Genomic DNA, 19,975 nt, shown 5'->3' with positions numbered 1-19,975 from the left:
ATGGTTACAACTTTGGTCAATGTAGCCACTTTGGTCAATGTTCTTGCTGTTGTTTCCAAAAAAAAAAATGTACTGTTATTTTTTATTGTCATATTTTTTTCTCCTTTTGAATTTGATTGTGCCTGGTACTCTTTTTTTCCCCTTTTTAATTTTAATGCAATGGCTTTTTGCCGAAATTTTTTCAAAAAATAAAAAATATAAACAACTTTTGAAAAATTAAAAAAACCCAACCAAACAGCATCTCAGAAATTTAGTTTTATAATTGCTCCAGAATTTTGAAACGAACAAATTTTTTGAGAGAAGTTCAAAGTCAAGTTTTTGAAAATATTTCAAAATTTTTTGCCAAAACCAACAAACGAACATAGCCATAATTTCACACGGCACAAAAATAAAACGTTAAGTGTTGATCGCTAAATCATACCTTCAGTGTTTTCCAAAATGAAATTGTGAGCAAGTACCCCCGCCCCGCCCCCCGGTGCGGTTCTCGTCAAAGACATAATTGAATGAAGTCTTGGAACTCCGGTGAGGAATCTGAAGGGGCCTCAGGAGGATGGTTCATCACAATACCATTGATTTTTGAAGGTATGCCCAGTCGATCAAAAACAATCGGATAGTGCCCTAAATAAAACTCTAGCATTCAGATCCCAAAACTCCATATATCACTGGTCTCGCAATCCTCCTTCCAGAGGGCGCGACAGAGGGACTCAGGGCTCGCGTACAAAATCCAACGGAGAGCGCAATGGACATTGATCCCAGAAGTCGTCCACCATGTTTTTGCCTGCAGCAAAATCAGAAAGAACGATGCTACCCACACATATGAATGAAAAATGCTACACTTACAACATTTTTCTACAACATATTTACAACATGGTGACGTGGCCAGGGGACCCACTCACTTTACCCAGCCAAAAAATAAAAAAATGAGTAGGTCCCTTGGCCACGTCACCATGTTGTAGAAAAATGTTGTAAGTATAGCATTTCTGCATATAAATAGGTACATATTTTACACAGATTTTTTGTGGGGTCCACATCGGGTCTCACACAAACAATCCGAACCGTTCATTAAATGTTAAATATTTTTTTAAAGGCTTACTCAAAAAATCAGCTCAATTTGATACTTATAGATGCTCAATCCAATCATTCAATTTTTCATTTTGATTTCCGGATAATAAATAATTAGATGATTGGATCAAGCATCTATTGATATTGAATTGAGGTGATTTTTTGTGGGGGCCCTTGAAAAAACGTTTTACATTTAATGAACGACTCGGATCGTTTGTGTGGGATCCGAGGTAGACACCACAAAAAATTTGTGTAGAATATGTACCCTATTTATATGTGTGCTTAGACTTTTCGAATCAGAAATCTTCACCGTTCTCCTGTCATGATCGATTAAAATGTTAGAGGGCTTCAGATCTCCATGAACGACATTCTGATCCTTGAGGTAACGCAGCCCCTCGAGTATATCTTTCCCAATAGAGGCAAGATCAGCTTCGTCCCTCGCATGGATACCTTCCATTCCCTCCAGCATATCATCGTAGAGCAACCTTACTTCACTCCAAATTCCAAGACAATTAACGATGTTGGGATGTTTCAAAGTGCAGGCCAAATTGATTACCCGCATGGTTCTCTTCTGTATGGAATCTTTACGGCGTACTGTCAGCTCCTTCCAAACATAAAGTTTTCTGGTGGAAATGTGTCTCACTCTAGAAACACTGCCGCAAGTGCCGAATCCTAAATGTGCCACTACCGGTGTATTAATTCAGACGGGCCAAATCATTGGACCCATTCCGGGGAGTGGGAGTTGTATCAAATCACTATCGTGAATTTCAGGCCAGAACTCCTTAGACAGTGAAGGCTGTGCTGGGGCTCCAGATATTTTGGGGGTTGGAGGTGTTTCTGTATCCGAAGGTACCTATTTGTTTCGTTGGCCAGCCAACAACAACAAAAAATAAGGTTCAACCACAATGGCAAGCCGAGGTACCTGTTTGTTTCGTTGGCAGATCCGCCGATCATTGCCCCCCCCAAAAATAATGTTTAAGCATCTAAAGCCATAAAACAAATAACCAACAGAAAGAGACGGACAGGGAGAGAGGTACCTGATCTTATTGTTGCCGGGTCTGCTGATAGTTGGCGTCTTAGCTTTGTCCGATTTGAGGTTTTATTGTGGTTCTGATTCTGATCCATTTTAGTACTCCTAATAATTTTGGGCTGAGAGACACACTTATATATATATACTAGCCTAGTAGTTTTTTTATAACCGGATGATTGGGCCAGTTTATGCACCTCGACTAATTTTGAGGCCTGAAGGTAACGATCGGACATAACTTCAGTATCCCAAAATTTGAAATGATTGACCTCTGACCTTCCGTGGAATTCAAACATGTAACTATATGATCAAACACTTATTATCAATAAATAAATAAATAAATATATATATATATATATGTATATAGTAGAGGGTGTTTGGGAACCTACTTTTTGACTTTTCATTTTTAACTTTTTAACTTTTTGGCTTTTTTAATTTTGATCAGAATGTATTTTAAATTTGGTAGAGTGTTTGGATGAATTGTGTAGAATGTATTTTACCGCAAGAGTAGTGTTTGGAAAATATGTGATAAAAATGAATTATGAGTTGTATTTTTACTGTATTGCCCTTGTTTTGAGACAAACCAAAATTTATCTCTTTCACCCACGCACGAACCAATTCCAAACCCATTTCTCTCTCTCCTCCTCCCATACCCAATCTCCATTTATGCAAATCAAGAGCCCATTTTCCTCCTAAACAACCAACAGGCCAGACACCCCTCCCCCTCATACAAAATCAAAATCGTCGGGGCGGATCTGGTATAGGGTTTCGAAATTGAATCTGGTGGGTTTTTTAGAGTTTTGGAAATGGAAAAAAACAAGCGAAACAATACAATTTGTCATGTTTGGTTTAATTTTTGTCAAAATTTGTTTGTTGGAATGGAAGATACAGAGTCTATTTTATGTTCTGGGTTCTTCCATGGTCAGATCGAAATGGAAACCATAATTCTAACCCAGAAGAAATTCTCCCTGTTCTTGTGGTGAGAGATGCAAAAGTGTGAAAGAGGTGAACGATTTCCCCACTTTGGTCGAAAGTCCAGTCGTTTGCTCTGGCCTCTCTCTTCTCGTATTCTCCTGGTATGTGAGAACTGTGAGAATGTGAAGGAAATCAGTAGAGGGGACAAAACCAAGGCTTTGTGGAATTATCTAAAAAATGAGAGGGTAGAGATGTCTTTTGGCATGGCAAGAGAACAAAATGAGAAAATGAGAATGAGAAAAGCTCCTTTAAGCTCTTTCTGGCTTTTGTCTTAGAAATATGAAAATGGAAAACCCATTTTCCGGAAAACCTATTTTCTCTCTGCCAGCCAAACAGCCAAAAACCAAAAATCAGAAGCGAAAAATGGGAAAAGCCACCATCCAAACGCCCCCTGATGGTTGTTTGGCTACTCCATTCTCAAAACCCATTTTACAAAATCCATTCCCAAATTTTGACGAAGGAAGCAAAAAGTGAAAATCACATTCGGACCTCCGTTTCCCATTTTGCCTTTTCCCCATTTTCGGTTGAATTACCCAAATGCCCACTTCTCCTCCATAATTCATTTTTACATCTTTTAACACAATATAATAAGGCCAAGGGTAGCTTGGTAAAAAATCAATTCATAATTTATTTTCATCATTCATCTACCAAATACTACTACTATTTCAAAATACATTCTGTACATATCTTTCAAACACTCATTCATTTTTCAAAATCCATTCTGACCATAATCCAAAAATTCAAAAAGCCAAAAAATTGAAAATGAAAATCTAAAAAGTAGGGGGGTGTTTGGATGGCCCATTTTCCCATTTTCCACTTCTCATTATTGGGTTTTGGCTGTTTGGCTGCAAGAGTGAAAATGAATTTTCCGGAAAATGGGTTTTCCGTTTTGAGGTTTCTAAAATAAAAGGCAGAAAGAGGTAGGAGGAGCTTTTCCAATTGTCATTTTCTCATTTTGTTCACCTGCCATGCCAAAAAGACTTTCCTACCCTTTCCTTGTTGGGATAATTTCCACAAAAGCCCTCGTTGAACGTTATCCTCTCAATTGGATTTTGCTTCAAATTCACACACAGTTCTTCACATACCAGTTCATGTACATAAGAGCATCCCCAATGGGGGATGGAAAGCAGTTGCTAAAATACAAACGGAATCTGCAACTATAATGGACAGCTCATCACCCCAACTGATTCTACCAGAATTTTGGACAGCCGGAGTTATCTGATTTCGTCGGAAAGAAGCCGAAATCTGCAAGAGTACGCCGGAATCCGCAAGAACACGCCGGAAGGTTGCCGGAAACTGATTTCCGAGAGGGGTTGGATCGTGTTGCCGTCCGAAACAAACGTCGGGTTCGCGGCCAGCGTCGCCATGAACGGACTGAACCGGATCCTCGCAGTCGCCGTCCCAAACCCCCCGTTTTGCAAAATTGAGAATCTGAACCTTGAAAAATCGAGACCCATTTCTGAACCCGCCTTGGTTACTGAAAGAAGAGAAGTGGAAGGTGAAGGTGAAGGAATTGCAGGTGGATTTTGGGTACGAACGAGGGGGGTCTGGTTCTCGGTTCTGTTGAGAGAGAGAGAGAGAGGGAGAGAGAGAGAGTAAAGTTGAATGGTTGATCTCAGCCAACGTTGGCTGTTTTGTTGATGAAGATCCGACCGTTGCCTTTTTTTTGTTGATGAAGATCCAACCGTTGATTGAAGTGGATGAGAAGTAATTTCGGAAGTAAATTTTAAAAAAATTGATTAAAACATTATTAATAACCGGGGGCAACATAGTAAAAAACCAATCCATAATTCATTTTCATTCCATATCTCCCAAACACTACTCCTACTGCAAAATGCATTCTGCACATATCATCCAAACACTCTACCAAAAACAAAATACATTCTGATAATAATCCCAAAAGTCAAAAAGACAAAAAGTAAAAAATGAAAAGCCAAAAAGTAGGCTCCCAAACACCCCCTAGATTTCTAAACACCCCTATTATCATGTTACATCCCCCGGTTGCCCCTAAAGAATCCTCGCCCGAGTTCCAATAGTTCATTGGGTTATGCCATGAAATAAATGCGGAAGAATCCTCGCTCTTTAGGGTATTTTTTTGAAATTTTGTGGGACTCAATGTGGACTCCACACACGGGTGAGGTGGATGGTGGGGTGGGTGTAGACTTTACGTAATAATTCAGCAAATTATGTTTCTATGTTTTAGGAGCGTTCAAACTTCTTTGTATTTGTTAATTTTGCATCAAAACTACGATCCGAGCCGAGCTAGCGGTGGAGGTGGTATAGGACCAGTGGAGGCACGGGCCCCACCGCAATTTCCAATAATTTCACTTTTACTCCTAATTTATAATGGTCATGACATTTGTATTCAAAAAATTATACACATTTTTCTTTTATATTACTTACATACCTTAGTATCTTTGTCAATTTTTCAAAAAAGTTCTTTTAACTTGTCTATTTTACATAAAGACCCGTTGTCTATATATGCATGGTAGCAAATTTTATGTTTTAACTTCATCTTCTTATATTAGGCTTATCTACTTTTTTGGTCCTCAAAAATTGTCTCGGTTTCAATTTCGTTCTTTAAAAAATTTTGGTTTCAATTTACCCGTGTAGTTTCTAACCAATTTCAATGTTACTCTTCCATGAGAAACTTGGACGGTCAATGCATATGTGGCAAACGGTCCGGTGACGTGGATTGTGGGACCAACTTCTATATGTCTTCCCCACCCCCAAAAAACCGTAAATCCTAAAATCCCCAAATTCTTTTGCCCCCAAACCCCAAATCGTTTCTCCCAAACCCACGTAACAACATCTAAATCCCCAATTTTTTTGTCCTGACCTCTTCCTTCACTTGACCCCAGATGCCTTCAAGCTCTAACAACTCTTCCTCTTCCTCCAATGCGGGTCAGGGGAGGCCCGTTTGCAAGTGTGGGTCGAAGTCAGTGGATGGTTACTTCATGGACTAAAGATAATCCAGGAAGAAGATTCCTTGGATGTCGGTACTACCGGGTAAGTGTAATATAAGGCCTGTTTCTCTGTTTGGAAACCGTAATCAAAGTTTTTGTGACTTTCCCAACTTTCCTCCATTGTAGGATGGCAAGCCATGCAAGTTTTTCACATGGGTTGATGATGAAATCTGTAACCGTGGGAAGGTTGTCATTCATGCTCTAAAGGATGAAAACTTGAAGTTGAAATCGAAGCTGAAAGACTATGCTACAATGGAGAGGAAGATGGTGGATTATGCTACAAGGGAGAGCAAGACGGTGGACTATGCTGCAACGGAGAGGAAGCTGGTGGAGAATACTGCAATGGAGATGAAGATGGTGGAAGAGTACGAAAAGATGGAAGTCATGTCTAGGGATGGCAACGGAGAAGGCCGGGGGTGGATACCACTATCTCCGTTCCCGATCTTCGAATCCAAATCCCTTCCCATCCCCGCCCCAATCCCCACCGGAGATTTATTTTTGCCCTCCATTCCCGCCCCAAACGGGGAGCGGGGATCCAAAGATTCAAAACTTAAAAAAAAAAAAAAAAGTCATCTGCCATAAAATACGGACCATGAAACTAAATTAAAAAAAAAAAAAAACAATCTACGTTGCCATTACAAACCAAATGCCAAGAAAAACAGCCACAGTTGCTACCATAGTGCTATTACAAACCAAATCAAAATGAAAACAGTCACATTTGTTGCCGTAGTGCCATTACAAACCAAATTTAAATTAAAACAGTCACATAGTTGCTGTCATAGTGCATTACAAACCAAATTAAAATTAAAATAATTTCAAACAAACAAAACCAGTAGGCTAGTGGGGCTTGGGATCGGAGACGCAAGTCTCTAGAGTGACGATTGGGAAATGAGAAAACCCTAACTTATCTATATATATAGTAGGCTAGTGGGGCGGGGATCGGGAACCCTAACTCCCTAACTTATATATATATATAGTAGGCTAGTGGGGCGGGGATCGGGCAGGTACTACCTCATATCCACCCCCTACCCGTTCCCTATTTTTTTTTGAAAATTATCCCCATATCCTATCCGATTTTCAAATAATCCCCGAATTCCCTAGCCATTTGGGGCGGAGAACGGGTCGGATTGGGTCAGGTCGACCGGAATTGCCATCCCTAGTCATGTCGTAGAAACATGTCAAAGGGGAAAAATTCTGAAAAATGTTCAGTGGCATCCGCTTTTAATAATTCTAGGGACACACCCACTCACACACCCAAACACACACCCACACTCACATGAGTGGTGAGCTTCATACACACATTAAAATGTGTAGTGTGTGTGGGACCCACCACTCATGTGAGTGGTGGGTGTGTGTTTGGGTGTGTCCCTAGCACCACTCGCGGGCTTTTGTTGGGGGGGGCAACGAAGAGGTGGGGCCTAGTGCCCTGCTGTCAAAAATTTGGTAACTATCACCAAACCATTGGCTACGTATGCATTTTTTGTCCAAATTTTTCACGGAAGATAACATTGAAATTGATTAGAAATTATAATGGTAAAATTGAAATCAAAATTTTTTAAGGACGAAATTAAAATCGAACCAATTTTGTAAGGAAAAGGGGGGGGGGGGTGGGGGGGGGGGGGGGGCGACGAGGAGGTGGGGCCTAGTGCCCTGCTGTCAAAAATTTGGTAACTATCACCAAACCATTGGCTACGTACGCATTTTTTGTCTAAATTTTTCACGGAAGATAACATTGAAATTGATTAGAAATTATAATGGTAAAATTGAAATCAAAATTTTTTTAAGGACGAAATTAAAATCGAACCAATTTTGTAAGGAAAAAAGAGAGTAGATAAGCCCTTATATTATTGTTGTTTATTTATTGTAAAAATAAAAGATCAAAAATTGTAACAGCAAATTGCAAATCTATCTTTTGGTCGATAAGGCAAGGCAGGCAAGCCCCACCCGCCCGCCCAACGGGACACCAGTAGCTAGCAGTAGGCTGTGGGAGCTTGCTTTTGATTCCAGAGAGAAGAGAAGAGAAGAGAAGAGAAGAGAATGGCGAGTCGCAGCGTGATTCTTCCTCCTACTTCTACGATAATATTCCGTTGTAATAATCAATCTTCCTCATCATCGTCATCATTATCCCAATTTCTACGCTATCGTCGCAGTACTACTCGTAACAGCTGCTTCTCTCTCATCCGCCGGAGTTGTTTTTCTATCTCAGCCACAGCGTCTTCGTCTTTACAAGAACAAGCTGCTCCTGCTCCTCCTAATCAAGTCCGCGTTCGCTTTGCTCCGTCACCCACTGGTAATCTCCACGTCGGAGGCGCCAGAACTGCCCTTTTCAATTACCTCTTCGCTAGGTATCCTTCCTTCCTCCCTTTGTGTCTTTTTTCTTTATTGTTTTTTCTTAAATTAGATTTAGGTCAAATTTTTAACAACACATCTTTCGTATCGACCAGAGGTGAGGTTTTGAATTCGGTATGTAATATACCGGTCTAAATTATTTGATGTGAGAAAATAACAATAATGATAAATCCGAAAGTATCTCGCCCGTAACGGTACGGTACATCAATACGAAAATCAGTACTCTAACAGGTATGGTATTCAGAACCTTGATCAAAGGGATCGAAAAAGTATCAAATTATAGACAAAAGTTGAAAAAAATTCATAAGATGACGAAAAAGACATAAATCTAATGAAAATTAAGAGAGAACGACAGATCATGCCTAAAGGTCTCTAGTTAGGCAGAAGGTGCCTTACTGCACCACTTACTTTCTTTTTCTCGGCAAAAGTTAGCATTGTTTATTGTTGTTACTTGTTAGTGAGGTTTGAACCCTGTCAAATGCATGCATGGGGTACCCTACCCTTCGATTGTTAACTTTTCTCGGCAAAAGTTAACAATCCTCTCTCTTTGTGAGGAAAAAACCCTAGCCACCTCTCTTCCTTTGCCACCCTCGCCCTAGGAGTTTCACCACCCTTATGCGGCGGCGGAAGGAGAGGGCTTTACCCTTGATAGTTATGTTTTTCTTCCTCCAAAGTGATGGTTTTTTTACTTTCAATAACTCCTCCATTTCGGTGAGGGTTCTCTCTGTCGATCTCAGATTTGAGAGGTTTTTTTGGGTCAACCCTCTTTTCTGTTCACTCGCCTGACTCTTGTGTGTGTTTTTAGCTGGGAAAGGTTTGTCTGGTTTGGGTATAGCCATTGGGCTGAGTCCCCACCGTCGTGGATGCTTGGTTCCCTGTCTAGGGACAAGTCTTCTGCTTGATGTATTTTGATTGAGATTAATAATATCATCTGTTATCGTTTTGGGAAAAAAAAATGCATGGAGTACATAGTGCTACCACTTGGCTACCACTCCACTACTTCCACATTTCTGGTCAAACAAACTAATAGAATAAATCAAATCGCGTATTTTTCTACTTGCAGGTCTAACGGAGGGAAGTTTGTTCTTCGCATTGAAGATACTGACTTGGAGAGATCTACCAGGGCATCTGAGGAAGCTTTATTACGTGATCTCTCTTGGCTTGGTCTTCATTGGGATGAAGGCATGACATACATCCTTTCTTATTTCACCTGTTATTGTTACATTTTGATATTTTCTGAATTTAGTTTGCGTTGAAAAAATCATTAGAAAAATATGCTATCTGATTATTCCATATCTCAAAAGTTTCCTCGCTTAGTGACTTTGCCAGCAAGGAATTTCTTATACTTGGGAATTCATTCCTCTTCTATGGAATTTGAGAGTTTTTCCTTTTTACAGTTGTCTGGGTGGCTACCTTTGTCTTTCAAACAGATGCGAAAACAATGAATAGATGAGCTGAAAAAGGATAGCTTCGATTCTTCTCTATATTCTCCATTTCAGTTTTGATTAACCTGGTTCTTCCAAACAGAACAGGGAAAGCACCTGTGACTGTGGTTTTGATCTAAGTGGATCGGTCAGGTGGCAAGAAAATGATAGATGTTTCTCATATCTGACTCTTGTTATTACCTGGTTTTATGTATAGTTCCGACATTTCAACTTTATTTTGTAGATTGACTTTTGTTTAGATTTGGTTGTTTCTATTCACCTAGTGTAATAGAATCAAATAGTTATTTCAAGTAAGGCTGATGATAGCACACCATTATAATGCAGGTCCTGGTGTTGGTGGAGACTATGGTCCATATCGGCAGTCTGAAAGAAATGTCATGTACAGACAATATGCTGAGAAGCTTTTGAAGTCTGGTCATGTTTATCGTTGCTTTTGTTCTAATGAGGTAATTGGATTCTATCTTTGGGAGTCTTTCGTTCTGACATGTGACCTTACCCTTTGAACAAGCAACCAGTGCCTACTTTATAAAATAGAGGATTGCATGTAATGTTAGTTTACTAACTTCGAAGAGTGATTAGGACATGCATTTGGATGAACTCGAAAGTATATCTGATCTGATTTACTTATGGCGAGGCTCTCGATCTCCTTTATTTTTGATTTCTTTCGTGGGGTATAAGTTGCAATTTTGAGTTTGTGATCTTTTTGTCAAGAAATTGCTCTTCTATGGCTATCCTTTAGGTGTTGTTCTCATTAAATGAGTTTATTACTTTTGGAATGCTGGCGGATGTAATTCTGTAGTTATGGACAATTCTATTTTTTCTCAGGAACTAGAAGAAATGAAGGAGATTGCAAAGTTGAAAGAACTGCCTCCAGTATACACGGGGAAGTGGTCCAATGCCACTGATGAGGAAGTAGAAGAAGAGCTGGAGAAGGGAACTCCTTATACATTTCGCTTTCGAGTGCCCAAGGAAGGAAGGTTGCAAATTGATGACCTTATTCGAGGAGAGGTAAGATGTGTTCTTGAATTTCTTTGTTAGTAAAGAGTAATGTGTTTCGCAGGTTGAAATCAGATGGTACTATTCTTGGTATTTATAGGTTTCTAATTTAGTTTGAAGTGTCATGAAGGTTAGTTGGAGCTTGGACACACTTGGGGATTTTGTGATTATGAGAAGCAATGGACAGCCCGTATACAACTTTTGTGTAACTGTTGATGATGCTACCATGGCTATCTCGCATGTTATAAGGTAAAGTTTACCCCAATACTTGATGGGATATGCCATGTTCCAGCCTTTGTATTACTGAAATTGTTTCTTTAATGGGTCACCTCTTGCTATTAGGCCTACAGACTGCATTTTTTGTGCCATTTCTTATTATCTCTTTCCCCTCCTTCCCCTCGAAACTTTCATTTCAGAGCAGAGGAGCATTTACCAAATACTCTAAGGCAAGCGCTGATTTATAAGGTGATTTGATGCGGCCTCAACTTGTCACTTATTCTTTCTTATTTCCAAGTGACTAATATTTTCATCCATTTGGAAGTAGCTGTCACAGAACCTTTAATGTTTTCCCACAGGCTCTTGGATTCCAAATGCCTTACTTTGCTCATGTATCTTTAATTCTTGCACCTGATCGTAGCAAACTTTCCAAGCGGCATGGCGCAACTTCAGTGGGTCAGGTTGTTAACTTTTACACAGTCTATTGGTACTTGGTAAAGTTTAAGTTTTCAACGCCTTGAGTGGTTTCTTGAGGCATGTATCAACAACTCTTTGCAATTATCATTGACAGTACAGGGAGATGGGTTATCTGCCCCAGGCAATGGTTAACTATCTAGCACTGCTGGGTTGGGGTGATGGTACTGAAAATGAGTTCTTTTCCCTAGAGAAACTTGGTTAGTCGTTTCCCTTTATTTGACAATTCTTAGAGACCAGCATATAACTTAGGGATGTCTGATGGTTCTTGTTTTTTCGTGCGGTTTACAGTTGAAAAGTTCTCAATTGAACGTGTTAACAAGAGTGGAGCTGTCTTTGATTCTACCAAATTAAGGTGATTAGGGCTTTTCAATTGCATAGAAATTTAGGTGTTTGTGAGTTTTAAGATATTGTACTCTTAAGGTTTTGTATGATAGCCAGTACTTTCTTGATATTCTTCATCTTTGTGCAATTCACAAATTTAAGGTGGATGAATGGCCAGCATTTAAAATCTTTCTCATCGGAAGAGTTGACCAAGCTTATTGGTCAGCACTGGAAGAGCACTGGCATCCTCGCCGAATCAGAGGGGAAGTTTGTAGAGGTAACAACTCTTTTCCACATTCCTTTTATACAGTCTGTACCTTAATGTTACAAACAACTTCTCAGTTCAGCGTTAGCTACGGGATGTTCAGTGATCTTTATTAGTTTGGCATGGATTTGTTTAACCTGTACGATTTCCATGTAATATTGTGCTCTGCGGGAACAGAATCCTGGAACCTGCACATAAACGTCCCTTTCAGTTTCAAAAAAGCTAGTAACTGGCCTACCCGGATGCTCGAAGTGTTTCTCTTTGGTGTGTGAATGGGTCCACTATAGTAATGCACTGGAGCATGTGCAAGAGTTTTGTATAGTCTTGAATCTTGATAATACTTGGAGGTGCTGGTCAGAATACAGTACAATAAGATATGAGTTTTACTTTGTCTGTAAATTTCTCCATGTATTTGCTTTTAGTATTTTTAATCTCCCAAAACCAAGTGAAGGGATCTCACCAGGAATATCTGTGTTAACAGGAGGCTGTTCAGCTGCTAAAGGATGGGATTGACTTGATAACGGATTCTGACAAAGCACTGTCAAACTTGCTGTCTTACCCTTTGTATGCTACTTTAGCAAGGTGATTCCTGGACTTCTTCACTTAAAATTGTTTGCTTAATGACATTATCTGGCGTCGTTTTGGGCTAAGTTATCTTTTTTTGCTTTGGAACCTCTTGCATAGCCGTTAAGATGATCTTGTTACAATTTCAGTTTGTATGAGTATTGAGGATGCAAGGGGTCTGCTTTGACATCTCCTCAATATTGATACTGCAATTTGTGATGTACTGGATCCCAATACTTGAGGAATGTTATGAAATCACATCTTTTGCAATATGGGGAAGTGGAATTATTGGCACTTGAATCACTGGTGACCTAACATAAGAACAATATGAGTACAACACAGATTGCCGATGGGCCGAAACAGGTCACAATTGGGCCAAATGCCGGATATGAGCGTGAAGGTCTGGAGGTTGCTAGCCCAACCATGTGGAATGGCGGGTGTAAGGCCTGGAGACCGGGCCGGGCTGGTATTGGCATGACCCGGTGGATACCAGCCAACACAGCTCCACGTGGGTGCTGAGTGGCATGGCATCTGCGTAGCACATGATTACTTAGAGCCCAAGTACAGTCTCTCTAGATAAGGTACGGAACAAACCCTAGAAAGTTACGCTGTGACTATCTTGCTCAAGCTCTGTACTCTTCCTCCCTTGAGTTGGGACTAATTTAAGCATGGGAGTGCCTTCGGGCTGTGTACGGTTGGTTAGGCACTAATTGGTGGTTCATCTTGCAAGCTTAAGAAGGTCTCGAAGAGAGAGTTCAGATTAAGATCCGACCGGTACCAGAGATCTAGGAGCAGAACCGGATCACACCCCGACAATGACCCTTTAATCATTATGGTTTCTATGATCTGCAAGTTATGTTTATATCCTCAATGGTGGGATCTTGTATAAGACATCAAGTCTTCATTTGGAATAACTTTTGTCTATTTCCTTTTCCCCCATAATTTTACTTGTTTTCTTTAATGCAAAATGTCCATAGTTGTCTATCTGAATGTACAGATGAAGTAGAAGGATAGTATTGTACTTTTATTTCAAATCAAGGAGCCGGACAATTTCATAGATGTCAAGTGTGAAGCTATGCAGTCTTAAATCTCGGTTAAAAAAAACCCACATGTCATGTTTGAAGTTCGGGACTGAAGATGATTTTTTATGGTTGAGGTTCCATGGTATTGTCTTTCCTGAGTCCTGACTAATTGTGTGGCATCATTAGTCCTGAAGGTAAACCTGTATTGCAAGACGGGCTTCCTGAAGTTGCAAGTAGCTTGTTAGCTACCTATGATAGTGGTGAACTCCTGGGTGCCCTTGAAGAAGGCAATGTTGGATGGAAATCATGGGTTAAGAGCTTTGGTAAATCAATGAATCGCAAGGTTTGTTCTGGTTTATAAGGGCCCCTTTACATAATCTTGTTCTTAGCTTCTTTTTCTTTTGTATTAATTGTGTGAATTGTCCATTCTCATGGCCTTGGCAGGGAAAATCTCTCTTCATGCCTCTTCGGGTGCTGCTAACTGGAAAGCTTCATGGCCCAGAAATGGGGGCTACTGTGCTGCTGCTACACAGAGCTGGAACATCTAATGTCGTAGCTAATCAAGCTGGGTTTATCACGTTGGACGACAGGTTCAAAATGTTAAGGGATACCAAATGGGAATCATTTAACAACGACCAAACTGTTCTGGAATCTGTTGCTACTGTACCTTAATCCTTGATTCACCCACACAGCCTAACATTTGCACTCTAAAAAGTCAACTTCTAGCAGTCTCTTCAGTTAAGATGAGTTTTGTTGGAACTCTATTAATTAACCATTAGGTGAGCTTGTGAATGGTTGGTTTTTGTCCTTGTATGAGTATGATACTTCACATGAGAGTTGAAGATCAATATTTTTTTTGGGTTTGCTGGATTAATTTTGTTTACCGGTTGTTGCCAGTTCCATGGTAATGTTTTGAATAGCACTGATTAAGTCATTCTCGTTACATAATTGAAGGATTTGGTTGAATTTCACGATTTGTTTAATGGTGAAATCTCGTGAAGGAGAATAATAATTTTCACGCTTCTCTATTTAGTGAATGCATTTTAAAAAGTACTTTTAAAATTACGCACGATAAAGCTGTTAAAGCATACTATAGTAAAAATATAGATTGCATTTATTAAAGAAAAATGCTAATTGTAGCTCAATGGAGAACGGTTAACGTACAAGAAATGCATTGATATCTGTGAAAGCTCTCTGTCCCATTTTGTTTGCTTATGTTCTCATTTTAAGCCGTCCAAAAAATGTCAGCTTCATTTCCAAAAAACAGAAAGTCTACAGTTACCGATCGGGGAATCCCGATCGGAATCCCGACGTCCCGTCGGGCACTTTCCGGCCACCGGATGGCCGATCCGATCCGTCCAATAATTCTAAAAAAAAAAAGCGAGTGGCCTACGTGAGAATAAATGGCATCCGACGTGTGTAAGTGGCCGATCCAAGCACTCCTTTTTTGGCCGATCCAAACACTCCGTTTTTGGCCTATCCAAGCACAAAAATGGAGTCTTGGATCGGCCACTTACACACGTCGGATGCCATTTATTCTCGCGAAAGCCCACTCGGGATTTTTTTTTAGAATTATTGGACGGATCGGATCGGCCGTCCAGTGGCCAGAGCGTGCCCGGCGATCGGTAACTGTAGACTTACTCTCCCAAAAAACCCCACCAAAATAGGAAAGGTTAGACCCCTTTACTTTACCCAGAGAGTGAAAATTAATTTCCCTTTTTCTAATACTCCATCGGAAAGCACGTGGAGGCCCGAGGGAGTCATCTAGCGGTCACCGCCAACAAGGCCAATAAAAAGGACACGCGGTGAGAGTGGCCCAAACTCTCCATATTCAAAGCGACACCTCGGATTTTAATCCGATCAATAGACGGTTCAAATTAATGGAAGTTTAAATTAAAATTCAAGTCATTTGTGCCGAAATGAACAACCGTATCAATTTTTCCCTACTTCCCCTGTAAGATGAAGCGCTCTACAGAATTTTCCCATTCCGTTTGTGTGGTTTGGCTTAACAATCCTCTTTCCTTTTCTTTTTTATTTTTTTGGTCTTAATTTTTTTATTTGTTATTTTTCGTTAAATTTTTTCAAATTACAATATTAATCTCGATAAAAGAAATCCTAAAAGTAACAGATTATGTAACCAAATTTAAAATTTTGTGAATGAAAACCAGAATAAGCATATTTTTAGGTTATTTTTTCCTTTATTCTCAAAATTTTGAATTTGAATCATACTTTTTTACTATTTTCTTTAATTCTCCCCATCAAAACGAATCAATAAATTATAAAATTATTCACAAAATTAATAGGGAATTGATAATGCCAAAACCCTTTTTGTTCCTGTCAAAATCCATTCATTGCATGACTTAATTGACCTCCACTACATCACTTACTTTACAAAAATACCCCTTAAAATTCCATAAGTGCAATGCGTTTTTTAGTTCCACGTTTCAAGCAAAAATGCAAGGATTCATGAGCAAATTCTAGAGCTAATTTTAGAAGAGACGTAAATAAAAATAATCCCTTGAATTTGAAGGGGCATTTTCGTAAAATAAGTGAAATAATGAAGGACAATTAAATCATACAATAAATGACTTTTTGACATGAACAAAAAAAAGATTTTAACAGAAATAAAAATAGTTTTGATATTATCAGCATCCTAATAGGTGAGCTCCCAATTAATAAAAGCAAAAACTTTCAAATAGAGACGGAAAATAATCCAAGTGGCTTACGAAGGCAAATCACCATAAAAACAAAACGCTCCCATTCCCCAAAAATTACTTCCAAACCGTAGCAGCAGCAGCAAACCCTAGATACCCTTTCCCCTCTCTCTTCGTAAGGATTTTTCTTCAATCTCTACACTTCATAATTATGTGATCGACATCGTATATCTGCACGTATTCTCTGTGATTTCATGATCTTGATCTGTCTCTCTCTCCATTTCCCTGTGCGTACCCTCGTTCGCGTTTAGGGTTTATTATGTACGTGGTGCGTAGATTCCATAAATATCTGATTTTTTTGTGATGCTTAGATGCCTTGTATTGAAACGGATGCTGTAGATGGTTTGGGTTTTGAAAAGTTTTTTCTCTGCTCTTTTGTTTTGGTGGAAATGATGCTTTCCTTTTGTTAACGTAGGTAAAGAGAGAAAATTTTGAGTTTTGGATTTGTGATGGTCCTAACTGTATGGCGTCTGTTCGTAAGTGGAAATCAGAAAGGGGAAAAAAGAAGAAGAAAAGTTCCATTTCCTTTAGCTGTGTTTGGATCAAGGTTTTCCTTTAGCTGTGCTCTGTTAACTACCGTTAATGTTGAATATTTGCTGTCCCTTTGGATTGAGTGTCTCATCATTTTTTGTCAGAAACAAACTAGACCTTGCATTTTCATTTATCCAAACCTGTGGTCAAACTCCCCTTGTTATTCATTTCTTTTCTCACCAAACCCCTCAATCCAAAGGGACTTTTAGGAAATGAAGGTGCGATTCTACGTTCCTGCAGTAGTGTTTCATTTGGAAAACAGCTCTAAATCTGACTTGAATATCATCTTCTTCTTTTCTCTTGATGCTTTTACGAGTTGTTATGTCACTGAATGTGATTTAACGAATTGGATGGTTCCAATGAATTTTATGGTGTGACAGTTGCTACCTTTCATGTTCTCCTGAATTTGATGTGGGAATTTTTTGCAGTGAGATTTCCGTGCTGGTGTTGCAACCATTGTGCACTGGTTATGGCTTCAAAGAGGATTCAGAAGGAACTGAAGGACCTGCAGAAGGATCCTCCTGCTTCTTGCAGTGCTGGTTTGTTCTGTTGTCATGAACCTTTTAACATCTACCAGCAGTACCTGTGTGTGCATAATTTCTTCCTATTTGATATGTTTCAGAAAATGCATTTTTCAGTATGAATTTAGTGCGACGTATGACTGTATTAATCCCACTGTACTGGCATTGTGGAGGTTTCAACATGGTAATCCACTGCTTGCTTGGTGTCTATCTGGAGTGTCACTATGTGAGAGTGCTTCATTTGGTTGTTTTCATGAAATGGTTTTGCAGTAGGATCGTGGGTTACTCTGTTGGTGTCTATCTGGAGTGTAACTATGTGAGAGTGCTTCATTTGGTTGTTTTCATGAAATGGTTTTGCAGTAGGATCGTGGGTTACTCTGTTGGTGTCTATCTGGAGTGTAACTACGTGAGAGTGCTTCATATGGTTGTTTTCTTTGTATAACCTTGTTGCATGCATGTGGTTGAGCTCTGGGTATACACATCGGTGCAGAATGTTATATTTTCTGCTGTGTTGGAGTTTGTGAGTTGGTATGTAGTAACTTGGTGTGTGTGTGTTCTGGGGTGGAATCATTTGATTGAACCAAGGTGGTTAGTTTGGATGCGGGTAATCCCCCCTATTCGTATCTGGCTACCACCAACCTTAGCATAAGAGAAATGGTTCCGCTATTTTCTAGTGGAAGTTGTGTATATGGGAAATTTGGAATTTTTGTTTTTATTTGTTCTCTAATTCTCTGACATTTTACCATCTCATCAGAAAAATATCTAGTTATGGTGTTAAGAGGTTTAAATTTGTATAGGTCCTGTTGGTGAAGACATGTTTCATTGGCAAGCAACAATTATGGGCCCTGCAGACAGCCCATTTACAGGTGGTGTGTTTCTTGTTACTATCCACTTCCCTCCGGATTATCCCTTCAAGCCGCCAAAGGTAATATCAGGTTCATTTAGTCAATGAAGAAAGTTAAAAGTGTATTTTTCCCTCTCCCAAACACCTCTCCTTGTATCCATGTCTATTTCTGTATATGCTAAGTATGTAATTATGTTTGTGTTGGTTTGGGCTTCTTATATTGGTGCCTTAGAACCATAGTTGGCTATATTCCAATAGTTGGTGCACACTTCTAATTGCATGCTTTCACTGTTCACCATACCTTTTGTACCATCTGCAACCGTGGAGTTGGATGCTTATGTGCCTGTCAGATGGTCGTATGAAAAATTCATGATTGTGTGTTTGGCAGGTTTCTTTCAAAACAAAAGTGTACCACCCTAACATTAACAGCAATGGTAGCATTTGCCTTGACATTCTTAAGGAACAGTGGAGCCCAGCTCTTACCATATCCAAGGTAATGTGCTTGTTGTTTGTGCTCAATAAGACTATGTTTTGGGATTATTTGTCCTTTTGTGCTGTTGTAAATGAGATAATACTCGCTAAATTTAGAGTCTCTCACCACTACTTTATGCTATGTCCTTGTTTTTCAGGTGCTGCTATCAATCTGTTCGCTGCTTACGGACCCGAACCCTGATGATCCTTTAGTGCCTGAGATTGCCCATATGTACAAGACTGACAGAGCTAAGTATGAGATGACTGCTCGATCTTGGACTCAGAAGTACGCAATGGGTTAAGAGATCTTCACCCATCGTTGTCTATCCTAGTAGTAAATAAATAAGTAAATGGACAAACCATCCTGGAGATTAACGTCGGTTCTATTGCGTCTCTGGGTGTTGAGTATTTAACTTATGGTACCTTATTTGGCATGGATGTGTTTCGTGTGATGGTAATGTTGGAATTTAACTTTATATATATGTTTCTTTGCTTTACATATTGTCTCAAAGGTAGCATAAGTTTCTTTTGCTGAAATTTTTGGGGGGTATTTGTGTTTGGGGAAACTGATTTATGCTCTACTAGTTTGTTTCAAAGTTAATTTCTTCCATTTTCAAGTAGGTGGTGCTTGCCGTGTTACCCTTGGGAAAAGATTTGATCTAGCCTCTGGACTTCGTCTCCGGTGATGACTACCCTCTGTATTTTACTCCCATCTGATTTCTGTTTGGAGTTATTTTAAGGAATCCTGAATGACCAAGAGCTTGTGTTATAATCTGGACCTTGTGGCCTAAGTATCAGTTAGTTGGAAGTGACCGTTTATGATTTGCAGCTACTTCCACAATAAATCTTAAAACACGGGTTGGTGTAGGATTCTGCCAATGTTGTGGTTTGCTTTTTCAGCCCGTATTCTGGTGGTTCTGTTCATTTTTCACGCTGGAGCTCAAGGCTTTCCTCCTACTATTTTGGTATGGTTTCGATGGTAGTCCAAATGCCAAATCAGAAAGTCTACTGGCACAGCAAACTAAAATTAAGCCTGAGATGCAGTGAGCTGAAAGCCAACTAAAATTTTGATGGAACACAGGTTTTAAAGCTCGCCGCTTAAAGGGTTATGAAGATGTTTTAGATAGATCCCAGTTCTGGTAATGAATTTATATGTAGCTGTAGATACATTTTAAGTAATGGCATAACCAAACAAGGGTACCTCACATG

General features: G+C 39.6%; 3 protein-coding genes across 8 annotated transcripts; 2 read left to right on the top strand and 1 right to left on the bottom strand.

Annotated features, from left to right (window-relative positions):
- Positions 1 to 637: 637 nt before the first annotated feature.
- Positions 638 to 1,624, bottom strand: LOC131322573 (mitogen-activated protein kinase kinase 4-like). The gene is made up of 2 exons (XM_058353933.1): positions 1,328 to 1,624; positions 638 to 778 (listed from the first exon to the last, which is right to left on the bottom strand). Exons 1-2 carry the CDS (start codon positions 1,622 to 1,624, stop codon positions 638 to 640), a joined length of 438 nt encoding a protein of 145 aa, XP_058209916.1.
- A 6,271-nt stretch (positions 1,625 to 7,895) lies between these two features.
- On the top strand, positions 7,896 to 14,656 carry LOC131321884 (glutamate--tRNA ligase, chloroplastic/mitochondrial). 4 transcript variants are annotated; one of them, XM_058352877.1, is made up of 14 exons: positions 7,943 to 8,119; positions 8,237 to 8,375; positions 9,443 to 9,561; positions 10,149 to 10,270; positions 10,650 to 10,832; positions 10,951 to 11,069; positions 11,237 to 11,285; positions 11,396 to 11,497; positions 11,608 to 11,710; positions 11,802 to 11,865; positions 11,997 to 12,111; positions 12,581 to 12,681; positions 13,872 to 14,028; positions 14,130 to 14,656. In XM_058352877.1, exons 1-14 carry the CDS (start codon positions 8,068 to 8,070, stop codon positions 14,355 to 14,357), a joined length of 1,653 nt encoding a protein of 550 aa, XP_058208860.1. In that variant the 5' UTR covers positions 7,943 to 8,067; the 3' UTR covers positions 14,358 to 14,656. The 4 variants fall into 4 exon arrangements, with proteins under 4 accessions (XP_058208858.1, XP_058208860.1, XP_058208859.1 ...); XM_058352875.1 differs by having other exon boundaries at positions 7,896 to 8,375; XM_058352876.1 differs by lacking the exon at positions 11,396 to 11,497 and having other exon boundaries at positions 7,961 to 8,375.
- A 1,678-nt stretch (positions 14,657 to 16,334) lies between these two features.
- Positions 16,335 to 19,263, top strand: LOC131321883 (ubiquitin-conjugating enzyme E2 28-like). Of its 3 annotated transcripts, none has more exons than XM_058352871.1 (5): positions 16,335 to 16,514; positions 17,359 to 17,469; positions 18,249 to 18,376; positions 18,684 to 18,788; positions 18,925 to 19,263. In XM_058352871.1, the coding sequence occupies exons 2-5, from the start codon at positions 17,400 to 17,402 to the stop codon at positions 19,066 to 19,068; spliced, it is 447 nt and encodes a 148-aa protein (XP_058208854.1). In that variant the 5' UTR covers positions 16,335 to 16,514; positions 17,359 to 17,399; the 3' UTR covers positions 19,069 to 19,263. The 3 variants fall into 3 exon arrangements, with proteins under 3 accessions (XP_058208854.1, XP_058208856.1, XP_058208855.1); XM_058352873.1 differs by having other exon boundaries at positions 16,444 to 16,626; XM_058352872.1 differs by having other exon boundaries at positions 16,447 to 16,660.
- Positions 19,264 to 19,975: the final 712 nt, after the last annotated feature.

This window comes from Rhododendron vialii, chromosome 4a (assembly GCF_030253575.1).
Source record: "Rhododendron vialii isolate Sample 1 chromosome 4a, ASM3025357v1".
Lineage (NCBI taxonomy): Eukaryota > Viridiplantae > Streptophyta > Magnoliopsida > Ericales > Ericaceae > Rhododendron > Rhododendron vialii.
The sequence above is the reverse complement of the archived record's forward strand: the minus strand, read 5'-3'. Positions and strand labels throughout refer to the sequence as shown.

What these genes read in the sequence shown, in the direction of transcription:
- LOC131322573 (XM_058353933.1), bottom strand. Translation starts at nt 1,624, where the DNA reads ATGCGGGTAATCAATTTGGCCTGCACTTTGAAACATCCCAACATCGTT. An exon ending in TAAGCACACATATAAATAGG is followed by an intron (nt 779 to 1,327) that starts GTACATATTCTA and finishes ATTTTGCTGCAG; the next exon opens with GCAAAAACATGGTGGACGAC.
- LOC131321884 (XM_058352875.1), top strand. Translation starts at nt 8,068, where the DNA reads ATGGCGAGTCGCAGCGTGATTCTTCCTCCTACTTCTACGATAATATTC. An exon ending in TGGTCTTCATTGGGATGAAG is followed by an intron (nt 9,562 to 10,148) that starts GCATGACATACA and finishes ATTATAATGCAG; the next exon opens with GTCCTGGTGTTGGTGGAGAC. An exon ending in TTTGATTCTACCAAATTAAG is followed by an intron (nt 11,866 to 11,996) that starts GTGATTAGGGCT and finishes CACAAATTTAAG; the next exon opens with GTGGATGAATGGCCAGCATT.
- LOC131321883 (XM_058352871.1), top strand. Translation starts at nt 17,400, where the DNA reads ATGGCTTCAAAGAGGATTCAGAAGGAACTGAAGGACCTGCAGAAGGAT. An exon ending in TCCTGCTTCTTGCAGTGCTG is followed by an intron (nt 17,470 to 18,248) that starts GTTTGTTCTGTT and finishes AAATTTGTATAG; the next exon opens with GTCCTGTTGGTGAAGACATG. An exon ending in ATCCCTTCAAGCCGCCAAAG is followed by an intron (nt 18,377 to 18,683) that starts GTAATATCAGGT and finishes TGTGTTTGGCAG; the next exon opens with GTTTCTTTCAAAACAAAAGT.